Source organism: Grampus griseus (assembly GCF_964374135.1).
Source record: "Grampus griseus genome assembly, chromosome: 17".
Taxonomy (NCBI): domain Eukaryota; kingdom Metazoa; phylum Chordata; class Mammalia; order Artiodactyla; family Delphinidae; genus Grampus; species Grampus griseus.
This window is the reverse complement of record NC_139011.1, coordinates 41366466-41381192: the sequence shown is the minus strand read 5'-3', so window position 1 is coordinate 41381192 and position 14727 is coordinate 41366466. Positions and strand designations below refer to the sequence as shown.

Genomic DNA, 14727 nt, shown 5'->3' with positions numbered 1-14727 from the left:
GTGGCGCATGGGCTTAGTTGCCCCGCGGCATGTGGGATCTTCCCCGGCCAGGGCTTGAACCTGTGTCCCCTGAATTGGCAGGCAGATTCTTAACCACTGCACCACCAGGGGAGTCCTTGTTGACAGTTTTTTAGTTCAATTTTTATGTCGATTCCTTAGGATTTTCTATTACAATATCATGTCATCTGTGAATAGTTTTATTTCTCCTTTTCCTATCTGGATGCCTTTTATTTTCTTTCCTAATTTCTTGGGCTAGAACTTTCCAGTATACTGTTGAATAGAAATGGCAAGAGCAGACATTCTAGTTTTGTTCCTAAACTTAGGGAGCAAGCATCCTGTCTTTCACCATTAAGTATGAGGTTAGCTGTGGCTTTTTCATAGATGCTCTTCATCAGGTTGAGGAAGTTTTCTTCTATTCCTAGTTTGTTGAGTGTTTTTATCATAAAAGGGTGTTGGATTCTTTCAAATGCTTTTTCTGTGTTAATTGAGATGATCATGTGATTCTTGTCCTTTATTCTATGAGTATGGTGTATTACATTGATTTTTTTGTATATTGAGCCAATCTTGCATTCCTGGGATAAATTCCACTTGATCATGGTGTATAATCTGTTTAATATGTTGCTGGATTCAATTTGCTTTATTTTCTATATTCATAAGAGATACTGGTCTGTAGTTTTGTTTTCTTGTGATTTCTTTATCTGGTTTTGGTATTAGGGTAATACTGGCTTCACAGAATGAGTTGGGCAAGTGTTCCCTCCTCTTCCATTTTTCGGGAGAGTTTGTGAAGGATTAGTCACTTCTTTAAATATTTGGTAGAACTACCTGTGAGCCATCTGGGTGGATAGGTTCTTTAAATACTATATGATAGGAAGTTTGAGCAGTTGTGGGAGGTTGGATGAACAAGTGACCAACTCTGCCTAGAAGAAAGGAAACTGGAAAAAGAGGAAACAATAAGAGTTTTATTTATATAGCTGATATGTTCAGGGTAAGGAGAATGAGAGGAAAGGGGCTGGAAAGACAGGCTGGAGACAATGAAGCAGGACACTGAATGTGTGATCCAGACCCTCACCAGAGATAATCTGCTACTTCTCCTATGTGGTTGTTCCTGCCATTGTTTTGAGAGCAGGGGAGGTAAGGGAGGTTAGTTGAGGGTTTTTTTTACTAAAGAACAGAGCCACTGACCAAAGGATGGTGGAAATTTAGCTAGCAAACTATCAGTCAGTAAAGATCACACTTCAAGTGGAAGAATGTAGTTGAAGCCTGAGTGTCCAATAAGGAAGATGGAGAGCTGATAGAGTAGGTGCAAGTTGGCAGAGGTAACAAAGTGAGAATAGAAAATGGGTCAGCCACACTGGTGACCTAGGGGTTCAGAAAGCATTCCTGTGCAGATCATCTGCTGCAACATCCTTATGCTTATGCTTTCTCTGGGCTAGGGCCATGTTCTTAAGGGGTCCACACCTCACCAAGCTCTTTGAACTTTGCCTGTTTTATCAGATTTCAGTCTCCTTAACAGCAGAGATCATGTCCTGTGTGTCTGTATCTTCTACAGAGAGATTTACTAAAATCAAAAGAATGCATTCATTAAAATTTCTTTGGGGCTTCCCTGGTGGTGCAGTGGTTAAGAATCCGTCTGCCAGCTCAGGGGACACGGGTTCGAGCCCTGGTCCGGGAAGATCCCACATGCCGTGGGGCAACTAAGCCCGTGCGCCACAACTACTGAACCTGCGCTCTAGAGCCAGTGAGCCACAACTACTGAGCCCGCGTGCTACAACCACTGAAGCCCGCGTGCCTAGAGCCCGTGTTCGGCAACAAGAGAAGCCACTACAATGAGAAGCCTGTGCACTGCAACAGAGAGTAGCCCCCACTCACCACAATTAGAGAAAGCCCGCGTGCAACAACAAAGACCCAACACAGCCAAAAATAAATAAGTAAAAAAATTAAATAAAAAAAAAATTTGGACACTTTAAAAAAAGAGAATGGCTCATCTAAAGTTCACCTCCTACCTCCTGCCCCACCACCAAAACTCTTCTGAATTCTCAGTGTGTCAGGCACTAGCTCCAGAATCAGACTCCAGGAGAGTAAGAACTGTGTCAGCATCAGAGGTGGACTCCCAAGTCTTATTTCCATCCCTTAGGCTGCAATGAAGAGTGCTCAACCAAAATGTCTTTTCCCTACCAAAAGAGATAATTGTAACCAAAACCAGCTACACAGACATCTCTGAGTCCCATCTAGAAATCCTGTTGTATTCTCAGCGTGTACCCACGCTATCTGGGTAGTCGTGGACACAACAGGGAAAGAGCATTGGGTTGGGAGCCAGGAGACCTGAGCTCCAAGTACAGTCCTGATGCTAATTAGCTGTGTCACCTTGGTTGGGCAAGTCACTTAACTTCTTTGGCCTCTTGTGAAACAAGGATGTAGGAATAAAATTTTCAAAAGTCTCTTTCAAATATGAAAACAGTAAACTTTGATGACACATTTGATACTTATTTTAACTACCATGCTATTTATAACTATTCTAGAATGTTACTTCTTCTAATGGGTCTCAAGGATACTTTATAATTCATGATTATCTTGTAAACAAGCTGAAGTATAAAATGCAGATTACTTTATAAAATTTAAGGTGTGATATTACTAAACTGTTAAGTCAGTTTACTGTAGCTTTGCTTTTGTGGCTTATTATTGGTCATGTGTATGTGTTGAAGTTCAACTCTCATAAGGAGATAGGTTTTACTTTGTGACAGCTTGCCTATTCCATTTTTTAAAAAAGATTTCTAAAGTATAAAAGTGGTTCACGTTGAGTATAATATAGTGGCTAAACACAGTTTCTGGAGTCAGAATCCCTAGGTATAAGTCCCAACTCTGTCAGTGCCACTTGTCATTTTCACCAAGTTATTCTTTTTTTTTTTTTAATCTTTATTATTTATTTATTTTTGGCTGCGTTGGATCTTCATTGCTGCACACAGGCTCTCTCTAGTTGCAGTGAGCGGGGCTACTCTTCCTTGCAGTGCACAGGCTTCTCATTGCAGTGGCTTCTCTTTGCTGCGGAGCACAGGCTCTAGGCATGTGGGCTTCAGTAGTTGTGGCACTCGGGCTCAGTAGTTGTGGCTCGTGGGCTCTAGAGCACAGGCTCAGTAGTTGTGGCGCATGGGCTTAGTTCCTCTGCGGCATGTGGGATCTTCCCAGACCAGGGCTCGAACCCGTGTCCCCTGCATTAGCAGGCAGATTCTTAACCACTGCACCACCAGGGAAGTCCCCAAATGATTTTTTGTGTTGCCGTCCAGAATGAAGATGTGATTCAAAATATTGTTTGCAGAAATGAATTCCGATTTAAATCAGATATTTCCCCTACTAGCTAAAGCAGGGATACCGATTTGGACAAGAAAGGAGCAGTTCTTCTATTTCAGAAGTGTTTATTCTTCCGTCTAAGTTTAGCAAAACTGATAGATACCCTCACCAAATTTCTTTCCCAAGTTCTAAGCATGAGCAAGTTCTGCTGGTTGTTAAAGTGCATATAAAGAGAATTTAACAATGGGCATGAAACCAGCCATAAGGACAGTGACCCATAATTGAGAGTCTGGAAAGATTCTGTAGTTTTGGCCCAGAAAGGTCACATGAAGAATGGAGCGGGAGTGAGTGGGGAGACTCCAAGGGACTTGGGGAAAACGTAGACGGGGGGGGGGTAGTCAAGGTGATGCCCAAGGTCTTGCCTTCTCCTCAAGCACCTTCAGTCTTTATTTCCATAGCCAGCACCCTCCCATCATAGGCCTCTGCACACTGTGCTGCGGAGACAGCGCTTTCCCTCTTCCTTACCCACTCCTACCTCTGCTTATTTCACTACTTGTGGATTTTAATTCAAATACTGCTGCTCATTGGCCTCTTTCTGGTCTCCCTGATAGTGTTTATGTCCCCTTGTGCAATCCCAGAACACTGTGTACTTTAAGGACACTAAACACTGTTTGCAGTAATACATTTGCTTTTGTGATTATTTGTGCCCCCACTTAATAAGGGCAAGGACCCTGTTTGTGTTTATTCCCTATTTATTGTGTTTCCAGTGCCTAATACCTTTCTTGCCTCGTGCATAGTATGGTGCCAGTACATAACTGTTAAACAAATGACTTAATGTATCCATCAGGACTGACACTTTGTATAGACTTTTATAGTCATTTAGGAATCTCTAGGTGAGAATGCACTGACATGGAAATGAGATATAGGCCTCTCATAAAAATTATCCTAATTGTCTTCAAACGGCGGTGTCCACCAAGTAAACGATCTCAACAGCACTTTAAATACTTCAAACAGACACACAGCAGGGCAACAATGATTTCTTGGTCTTTGGGTTACATTTTACCAGAATAACAAAACTGGCCCTTTATCAGTCAAATAGTTGGATGAGTAGGCAAAGTACAGGGGAAGCAGAGGAACTTCGGAAATAAGAGTAACAAAACTTCTTTCCTTCCTAAAAATCTTTAAACACTCCCGTCAACCCACCTTGACTTAAAATATAAGGTCTGCTGCTGTTCTTTCCTCTCTGACTGGATTTTGAGAGAGGCAGGGAGGTACAGTCATCCCTTGGTATCTGCGGGTAATTGGTTCCACCCCCGCCCCTCTACATACCAAAATCTGAAGATGCTCAAGTACCTTACATAAAATGACGATGGTATTTGTATATAACCTAGGGAAATCCCCCATTTATTTTAAACCACCTTTAGACTACTTATAATACCTAACACCATGTAGATGCTGTGTAGATAGTTGCACTTTTTGGAATTTTTTTCCCCTAGTATTTTCAGTCCTCGGTTGGTTGAATCTGCCTGAGGATGCATAACCACAGATACGGAGGCCTCACCGTACTCCTAAGCAAAGGACTTGAGGCCAGGAGTGAGGAGGGAGGAAGTCCTTAGGTGGCATCTTCTCCCTGGATGCCCAGTTTAAATGGATCAGTTCTGTAGTCCCCAAGGAGAAGACATGTCTTGCCCAGATTCATGGCACATTTCCCTACGTGTAGTTTTTCTGTGCATTTTCCTACCACCGACAGTCAGTAAAATCTTATTGAATGTTTCATCCTCACTTGATGGTGTCTTTAGTCCAATCCAAGGCCAGAGCCTTTGTGGTTGTTGTCTGGAGAGACCCCTCCCCATGGGGAGATTCCTATTTTGTAGTAACCTTCCTGGTTCTCAAGTTTTTTTCCTTAAAGAAGACACTTCTTTATACATTTCCTCTCCCCTGAAAACCTATGAAGTGTACATTATCAGAATCCCCGTTTTTACAGGTGAGAAACTGAGTCCTTGTAAGGCTAGGGAACATGCCCACAGCCACGAGGTAGCACATGCAGGGCCGATTATTAAACCCATACTTGGTCCACACAGATCACCTAGAATAATTGCTATAATAAAGGTTCAGACCAGTAATTTGCTTAAATGTGTAATGCACTGAGTAATTCATAGAAAATTATATATAATGTATTTAGTTACCCTGACCATCATTTCCCCCTACCTCTCCACTTCAGAGAGATTGGATGAGTCTAGGGAGTATAAAATGTGATCTGTTTTACAACTTCACCCAATACAAATAACTAGGAAACACCAATGGCTTGTGGTAGCCTCAGAATAGCAGCTTTTACTTTGATTTCCTCTTTTAGAAACTGAGATATAATTTACATACCATAATATTCACTTTTTAAACTGTACAATTCAGTGGTTTTTAGTATATTCACACGTTTGTACAAGCACCACCACTAACTAATTCGAGAACATTCTCATACTTTGATTCCTTTTTGAAGGCTGTTTTCTTACAGGTATGAGAGAACAACTGAGTACGTGCAAGTGAGAACTCCAAGAAAGATCTAGAGACCTCAAAACAAAACTGGAGCCAGCAAATGCAGTGCTGCTACTGTAGTCTTTAAAAGGGAGCTGCATTGCAAGTAATAAGAATGTGATATCGAGGTACCACTGTGTCAATAGTCAGGCCACGGTGGGCACGTTTGTCTTCTGTCTAGTTCAAGGGCTGCTCTCTAAAAGTGGTAAGAGGAGAAGGGTCCAAGGAGCGTAATGAAGATAATTAAAGAGCAGGGTAGTAAGATTCATGATGAAAACTTTAAAGAGCTTGCAGTAATTTCGTCTAGTTATTTAAGAAAACCTTCAAGAAAAGAAAAAAGAAGAAAACCTTCAAGGATATGAAACGATTTTTATACAGAAAATAGTGACCTTTTCTTTCTCCTTCTTTCACTAAGGAAAAAACAAAGAAAATGGGTTCATTCTATAGTATGGAGGATTAGGTTAACCTAGAAACTCATGAGACAGCCATTGTTAAACACCAAATGACGGTGGCAGCAAAAAGTCCTCTGATGCTTTTTAAAAAATTATTTTTTAAGTTGCAAAGAATAGTATAAAGAATTCCTTCACTCAGATTCTACAACATTAACATTTTACACATTTGCTGTATCGTTCTCTCTCCATGTATGTATATATATATGTATGTATGTACATATTTTTTCAGAATCGTTTGAGAATAAGTTGTAGACAATGATTTCCCGTTATCACTAAATACTGGGTACTTCTTAAAGCAAAGGACATTCTCTGCTGAACTACAGTAATATTACAAAAATTAGGAAATTAACAGTGATACAATGTTATTATTTAAGGTTCAGACCTTATTCGATTTTTTCCTATTGTTCCAATAATGTCCTTTAAAGAAAAAAAAAAGTTTGTTTTTTAAAGGAAAAAAAAAAGTTGTTTTTTAAAGGAAAAAATAAAAAGTTTCTGGCCCAGGATCCGTATTGCATTGAGTTCTCATGTCTGGTAAATTCCTTTAATCTGGAATAGTTCTTCAGAAAATAATTTCAAGGTCTTTCATGACTTTAAGAATTTTAAGAATACAGGCCAGTTATTTTGCTGCCTGTCCTTCAACTTGGGTCTCTGCTGCTTTTAACAAAGATTCGCTTCTGTTCTGAGAGTTTTAGGTGTGGTCCTTTTTTTTTTTTTTTAACATCTTTATTGGAGTATAATTGCTTTACAGTGGTGTGTTAGTTTCTGCTTTATAACAAAGTGAATCAGTTATACATATACATATGTTCCCATATCTCTTCCCTCTTCCGTCTCCCTCCCTCCCACCCTCCCTATCCCAACCCTCCAGGCGGTCACAAAGCACCGAGCTGATTTAGGTGTGGTCTTGAGTGAAGACCATCAGTAAAAGGAGGTGCGAGGTTCCTCTCTCGTACAGACAATTCCTGCTATATTAAAACTGTTTGTAGCTGGTGGGATGGACAATAAAACGTCTTGGTATTAGGAACTGACCTTTTTGTATTACACAGTTTTCTCAGCATCCCTGCATTTTACAAGAGTTTAATTTCTTTAACAGAAGTAGTTTCGTCTGTTAGCAAAACAGACAATAATAATAATTGTATAATTAGCACCTACTCTTTTAAAAAACATTTGAGACTTAAATTACCTGTAGACTCCCATTTCCATAATCTCACCGTTGCAGTGATGAACTATGCCCTAGCTCAGGAGACAAAGAGCTGCAAAACTGGGTGGGTGTTACTCATTAAAATCATTCAACAAATATTTGAGTACCTGGTGTATGTCAAGCTCTGTTCCAAGCCCTCGGAATACATTCGAGAACAAAATAAAACAAAACCCCCTGTCCTTGTAATCTAGTTGGACAAATTTAAATTTAAATTTAAAAAATCGCACACCAGGAATCCGACTTCTTAAAGAGGAAGAAGACAAGTCTCTGAGAAAAGGGACAGCCCTGCGGTTCGATTCTAACGTGGATGACGCCGCTGAACCCCTGGCTGGTAATCAAGTTCTCAGTTTATCCAGACGCGCTACTCAAATGATTAATCCGAACACCAAAGACCTGAAAGGATCGGCGGGGCAGGACTTCCTAAACTGTTCTAACCACTTTTTCAGCAACAGTCTCCCGCCCGGTGTGGGGCCTGACCGCTCCGCGGGGACCACGCACCTGGTCTCGCGCCCCTGCGCGGCGGTACCTCCGGCGCCCGGCAAAGCCGAGCACCTGGGAATCAGTCGCGCACCGAGAAAGCCCCGCGGGGAGATGGCTCTGGGGAAACGGCTCCTCCGGCGGCCTCGCCCACTGCAATGCAATCTGGGTGGTTTTTCCAGGTCCCTCCCTGCCTCGTTCCGCGCCCAGCCCCTGCCCCCGCGGCGCCTGCGGGCCCGGGAGGGTGGCTGGGAGACACGAGGACTAGGCGGGGCTGCAGCTGCGAGCTAGCTGAGGGGCGGCGGGGGGCTCTTTCCGGCCCCCGCACCCTGAAGTCCAGGAGCCGAAAGCACGCGACGCTGGAACTCCAGCTGCGGACGAGGAAGGGTGGTACCCAGCACCCTCGTGGGCCCTTGCAAAGCTTCCTGGCCCTGGTAGAGCCCGGCCTTCTCCCGCTCTCTGGGGACGCGAGCTGCGCTACCTGTGCCGCGACCGTCGTCGCCAGCACCCTCTCCAGCCAGGAAGCGCGGCGCCGTCGGCCTCAGACTCCTAAAACCCTTCCGCCACCTCCCCACGCAGTCCGCGCTTCCTCCGCGTCAGGAAAGCCGCATCTCCAGCTTCCCCTGACATGCGTCCTGAAAGGTTCTCAGATTTGCACCTGGAGTGGGTTACTGGCGTGATAGGTGTCTGGTTGCCCGTTTTCACCTCAGGAATAAAGGGCTGGACACCTGGAGCCGAATTAGTAATACTTCAGACGGAATTGTGTTCCCAAGAAGAGATCACTTTCAAATATAAAAGCCGAAGAAACTTCATCTCTAGCGCTTTTCTCTCGAAAATGTCAACAGGACCCACCACACTGCCGTCCGACTTGGTGGCAGGGCGATGGGGGTGGTGGGTGGGTGGCGGAGGTGGGCGCTCAGGCCCCTGGGCAGATCTAACTGCGCTAGGTAGGGAGACCGCTCGGGAACTTGGCCAAATCGACACAGAAGTACAAAGAAGAAGGTATGAGGTAGAGGGCGGGAGATCAGAGCGGGGACCTGTGGAAAAATCTGGCTTTGGCCTGATTTAGGAAAACATTAGGTACTGTAGATACATTTCACTTAGGGCCCAGGGCAAATCAAAGGAAGTGGGCCCCTGCCCCGGAGGAGGCTCCAGTCTCGAGCTAGAAGCCAGGACCAAACAAGGAGTAGCAATTAAGGGAGTAGTTGAGAGAAAAGGGCGTGGGTTCCATTGTGCCTGAACTTCCTCACGGGCGACCCCCTGCTGCTTTGCGCGCCGCAGCTGAGTCCTTGGGCGTCCCTTGGTGTCTGGGCGTCCAGTCCCGCGAGTTCCGCTCAGCCGCGCGCGGGGGGTTTCACTTCCCAAGGTGGACAGTACCTCGGGGTTTGGAGGAGCGGGCGCCCGGAAAGGGGGAGGGCCCCAAGGGTTTCGCCTGCTGTTTGCACTTCAAGGTGTGTTGGGCTCGGGAGAGGCTTTTCCGGTGCTTGGCAAATGCTCCCGCCACCTCCCGGCTGCCGTTGGCCGGTCCCTCCCTCCGTGGTTCGCCCTCTCGGGGCGCCGCGCCCTGGGTAGCTCCGCACCCGAGCCACACCTCTGGCCTCCTTTCGCCTCTCCGCGCCAGGCCTTTTCTCTTGACCCTTTAGGACCTCCGGCTTCGCTCCCCACAGCCGGCATTTCCCCAAGACCCCCACAGTGCGGCTACTTCCAAATGGGTAACCCGTCCCTGCGCGCCCTTTACCCCTCACCCTTTTCCCGTGCAGCCTCGGCTACCCTCTGGGTGGCAACCGCCTCTTCCCCGCCCCTCGCGTCTCCCCCTCCTCCCTTCTTGCCCTCCCCTCTCCAATCATCCAGCCATTGTCTCCCGCCCCCTCCTCCCCTTTCCCCCGGGCGGCCTCCTCCCCCACCGCTGCCACGTCGTGGTTTGAAGGAGCCAATGGGCAGGCGCCGCCAGGTGTCTCCTACCTGCACCACGTGGGGGAGGGGGAAGGGGCGGGCAGGTAGAGCCACATCCCAAAACAGAAAAGCTTTCAGCCATTGCGCGCGCCTCCCGCGGGTGCAGCCCTGCTCCAGGCTTTTTGCATAGACGCACGGGCAATTGAATACAAAAAGGGCAGGCCTCCTCCGTCCTCCTTCTCACCCCCCTTCCTGCCCTGGGTGTGGAGCTCGGGCCAGGTGTGGGCTTGGGTGGTTGGTTACCGCCTTTTGCACCAGCGGCGGCGGGGGGGGGGGGTGGTCGCTCTTTCTTTTTCTCTTAGAAGAGGTTTTAGCACAGGTTTCCTCGTTCTCACTTCCACCTCACCTCACCGCCTCCCGACCCCCCTTCTCCCCCTCCCCACCTATCGTCATGACGGCGTCTCCGGATTACTTGGTGGTGCTTTTTGGAATCACTGCTGGGGCCACCGGGGCCAAGCTGGGCTCTGATGAGAAGGAGCTGATCCTGCTGTTATGGAAAGTCGTGGATCTGGCCAACAAGAAGGTATTTATCCACGTTTCTGTCCAAATGATAGGAGTGGGGCAAGAGCTTGTAAAAGTTTGGGGAGTCGGTAAACAAGTGTTCTTGTTTGCCCACTTGGGAGGCTGGACCCGGGGCCTAGAGAATCCAGAATAAAACCAAACCTCTTGGCCAACCGCCTTGGAACCGTTTCAGTCCTCCAAAATCTGGCCCAGGTGGGGAGGCCGGGGGCCGCCAAGCCATGCTCTCTACCGGACGGGGGACGCCCCGGGAAGGCGGGGTGGGATCCCTGGGGGCCCAAGTGCTCACTTCCAGGGCCTTTCGGACCTGATCCGGGTGGGGGTGGGGCTGGGGGCTGGGCTGCGACGACCTCTCGGCCACTGGAGCCGCTGGCGACAAGTGAGCTTTGATTCTGAGGCCAGACCCGTCGAGAGGTGTGGGCCGCCCCAGAAGGGGAGCAAGGAAGGAGAGCGAAGGTAGAGGTTCCCAAACTGAGGAAGGGAAAACTGAACCCTAACTTTCTCCCCCGGAGGTGGGACAGTTGCACGAAGTACTAGTTAGACCGGATCAGTTGGAGCTGACGGAGGATTGTAAAGAAGAAACTAAGATCGACGCCGAGAGCCTGTCCTCGGCGCCGCAGCTGGACCAAGCCCTCCGACAGGTGACAGCCCTGGGCCGCGCCGCCCACCCCATCTTAGCCACCCGGGCGTCCCTCCAAGCCAGCCCAACTCTATCAGGTCCCACGCCCTCGCCGGGCGGTCCACGCGTGTCCCCGGAGCGAGGGGACAAGACCCGGGCTTGCAGCCCCTGGTTGACCTTCTGCGAGGAGGTCGCTGCTCCTTTTCGCCTCCCAGCCCCCGGGGTCTTTGGGCCAAAACTTGCTAGCTTTCGAATTGCTTCCTGAATTATTCCTGGGGCCAGAGAATCTGCCGAGTTTTACCAGTCGAGTGATGAGCGGAGTTTGAATCCTAGCGCTCCAGCTCCAGACCCCAGACCCCAGACACGCCAGCCCTCTGCCGGGTTTGGGTCTGCAGCTCAGCCCTGGGACAGGGGGCGCTGTGGTGTAGACGAGCTGTGGCGTGCTGGAGGCGGCCCCAGCTGGGTGGGAACCTGAAGGTGCCTGCTTGGGTTTAGGCTCCTGAACTCCCAAAGGCCCGGTTCCGGTTCCGCTTCTTTAGTGGCCTTGGTCTTAGCGCCGGGAGGGTTTGCAGACCCGGACATGTGAGGCTGCTCCTTGGGTCACCGTGAAAGTAGTGGAATCCCCTTACTGGGATTGAGGTGACCTAAAAACCGGCTGCTCCAGGGTGCCGACGGGTACTGGATTGCGGATAGGGCGGGGCGCTAAACACCTGTGCACAGGTGAGTGTCCGGCGCTCTCACGGCTTCTGCCCTAGCACAGGAGTTGCGAATTATAGGGGAAAGTTATCATTTCTGTGGTGTGTTACAGGAAACGTATTACTAGATTTTCCAGAGGTCTATATACACATTACCCACATTCGTATCAGAAACTGACATCTTTCTTAAGTCTAGAACATCCTAACATAAAAATAGCACCAGAGAATGATGTAATCAGAAGGCAACTTACTGATGAAATGAGACCTCTGACTTAAAAGTCTCGAATGGGTTTATCACAGAAATAGAAGGCGGTGGGTGTTGAACGGGAGGAAGAATGCATTTACTAAATTCTCCTGTACGTAAACTGAGGATTGACTGGAAAGCTACCTATATAAAGGAAGCTACACAGTTTGTAGGAACGGAGTCTTTCTAATGTTGCCCCCAGCAGCGGTGTTCTTCACAGCAGTTAGCGCGGTTTTCTCAGGTTATAACCAAGTGGGGCCACTTTTCAGAGTTTGTAAATCCTGCATCCATTGCATCCCTGGGTGTGTTTTGTTCTTTTCAGTTTAACCAGTCAGTGAGCAATGAGCTGAATATTGGGGTAGGAACCTCCTTCTGTCTCTGTACTGATGGGCAGCTTCATGTCAGGCAAATCCTGCATCCTGAGGCTTCCAAGAAGGTAAGAGTGCTGGCTTCTCGAAAAAACGATTGGACCTTACGGGTGACTGGAGGCTTAAAAAATGGTTTATCCAAGTTTCTCCATTTTAAAAATATGCATATGAGGAGTTAGTATTTTATGGGTACAGAATTTCAGTTTGAGAAGATGACAAAGGGATGGTGGGGATTGTTGCACAACAGTGTGGATGTACTTAATGCCACTGAATTGTACACTTACAAATGGTTAAAATGGTAAATATTGTGTTGTGTATATTTTACCACAATAAAAAGGTCACAACACTTTCATAGAGATGTTTGAGATTACAGTAATTTTATAGATACCCTTTGGTGACTTAATAAAAGTTTCCTTTTTGTTTATGTCAAGTTTTTGAGATGCTTGACATTCTCTCTTTTCCAAAGCATATTAGCTGAATTTTTGACATTTAAAATAACTACAAGTAGGTAGAACTGCATTTTAATACATTGTAATATTCCCGTCTGTGTGCCTTATCCTAGAAAGGAAAGAGCAAAGAAAAATCCAATTAAAACTTTTAAATTGCAATTCTAATGATTTCATTAAAAAGTTTTGTACTCTGACTTAACCATATAACTAGTGAGATGTTAATTATAGCATGCTGTACTTTGTGTGACTTAAAGTAAATGTTCAAAACTGATTGAATTTTGTATCAAAACAATAGGGTCACCCCCATCTTTTACTTATCTTTCTGGTATGGAAAAGAGTATGAAACAAGAAAAATACTATCTTACTGTAGATGTGATTTCTCTCTCTGGGAAGAATACTGAGGGGCTGAGAAAAAATGGTGAGCGCAGACAGCAGACCCAGTGTAATCAATCATTGCTAATATAGTTGATCTTATCAACTTAATTAATTAGAGCTGTAACTTTTTATTGTGGTAGGCAGATACTGAACTTGAAAAGATGGAAGTAAAATATTTTTAAGGAAACTTTGTGAGGTAAGTCTTGCAATGAAAAGTTTAGACTGGCGTTTGATGTCATAAGTGAGCAGTCAGTGCAGATTTTCTTTCTTTTTACTCCAATAAGGAAAAGGGAAGAAATGAACTAAATGTATAATGACAATTTTAAAAGTCTGAAGGAGAAACTCAAGTTCCTTTATCTGGAGGCTTGAAGAAAACACTCGTTTTTACATAAACCTTAGTAATTATTTGATTAAAAGGGGGGAGTATATTTTATTAATTAAATGCTAGACAAATTGCTATACCCTTAATCCAGAAATAGATATATATGAGACTTTTTTTCCCCCTCAAACTCATATAAGGGCTAAAACTTAATCCTTCCCTATTGGGCTGGAGGAAAACAGCTGTTTTTGTTATTTTAGGTACACTGCTTTGGATGTGGGAAAACCTCCAGAGAAAAACTGAGACATTTTCCTGAGCCACTTCTATTAGGATTTTGATAAAGAAAACTAAAACAATTAATTTAGTATCATTATGAAAATAATTCTATTCATTACAGAAAAATAAGGAAATGGTAAAACATAAAAGAAAATAATCCTTCCAGTCAGAAAACATTAAAGTGGTTTTTTGAATGTGAACATAGTTGAATGTATTCTTTCAGAGTTGTAGAAAAGCCTTACTTTTACAAGGAGCATTCATACTACACAAACATTTTAGCCTACTTTAAATTTAATATAACATTTGTATCCTTCGTAAGCAGTAAATAAAATATTCAGTATTTTAAATGGATATACCTATTAAAACCAAACATTGTTGGACATTTGAGTTACTGTCATTATAAACAGCTTTTACATAAGCATTTTTGTAGGTAATCTTGAAGATTCACAGTTCTTTTGGTGACTGTTTTGGAAAATGTCACCATGATGTAGTGATACCTATTTCAAATATAGCGTGAGCAGGTCACATCTAATAGAATCCAATAAAGGAAATTTATATAGAGACATTATTACTTAAATATTATGGGTCACAAACATTAAAAAGTATTTATTTCCTTGACTTGATAATGTACAAATTCCCCATAAGTGAATACAAATTATCTTGAAATTTAAAAAAAAAAATCTAAATTCAGTGTAACAAAATTAAATTTTGAAAATTATTCAATGAGGATTTTTTTTTTTCAGGAAAAAAAAGTGACACAATAGTATAATATTTGCTCTGACAGTTGAGCTTTGTTTAATTACCACAAGAGTGATGCTAATAGCTAAGAACGACTGGTAGCAACTTCTCCTTTGCCGTTGAGATTTGTGATATATATATTTTTTTAAGTGTAATTTGAGTTCTCAGGTTTAGCCAAAATAATAATGGTCAGGAAAACTAATGTGGGACTATAATTTGGCACAAAAATAA

At 44.9% G+C, this 14727-nt stretch overlaps 1 protein-coding gene and 1 long non-coding RNA gene across 6 annotated transcripts in view; one reads left to right on the top strand and one right to left on the bottom strand.

The window, feature by feature from the left end:
- LOC309835547 overlaps positions 1 to 8066 on the bottom strand; it is a 58210-nt gene extending 50144 nt beyond the window's left edge. The window contains exon 1 of the long non-coding RNA XR_014298022.1: positions 7963 to 8066. This is a non-coding gene — a long non-coding RNA (uncharacterized lncRNA). The remainder of the gene's footprint in view (positions 1 to 7962) is intronic.
- Positions 8067 to 10285: 2219 nt separating this feature from the next.
- The window catches only part of ESRP1 (epithelial splicing regulatory protein 1), a gene marked incomplete at both ends in the record, with an annotated part of 55540 nt that continues 51098 nt past the window's right edge, over positions 10286 to 14727 (top strand). For all 5 annotated transcript variants that reach the window (XM_082674712.1, XM_082674708.1, XM_082674710.1 and 2 more), the window contains 3 exons: positions 10286 to 10417; positions 10926 to 11054; positions 12294 to 12407. In XM_082674712.1, the coding sequence (XP_082530838.1) occupies positions 10286 to 10417; positions 10926 to 11054; positions 12294 to 12407 (375 nt within the window). The remainder of the gene's footprint in view (positions 10418 to 10925; positions 11055 to 12293; positions 12408 to 14727) is intronic.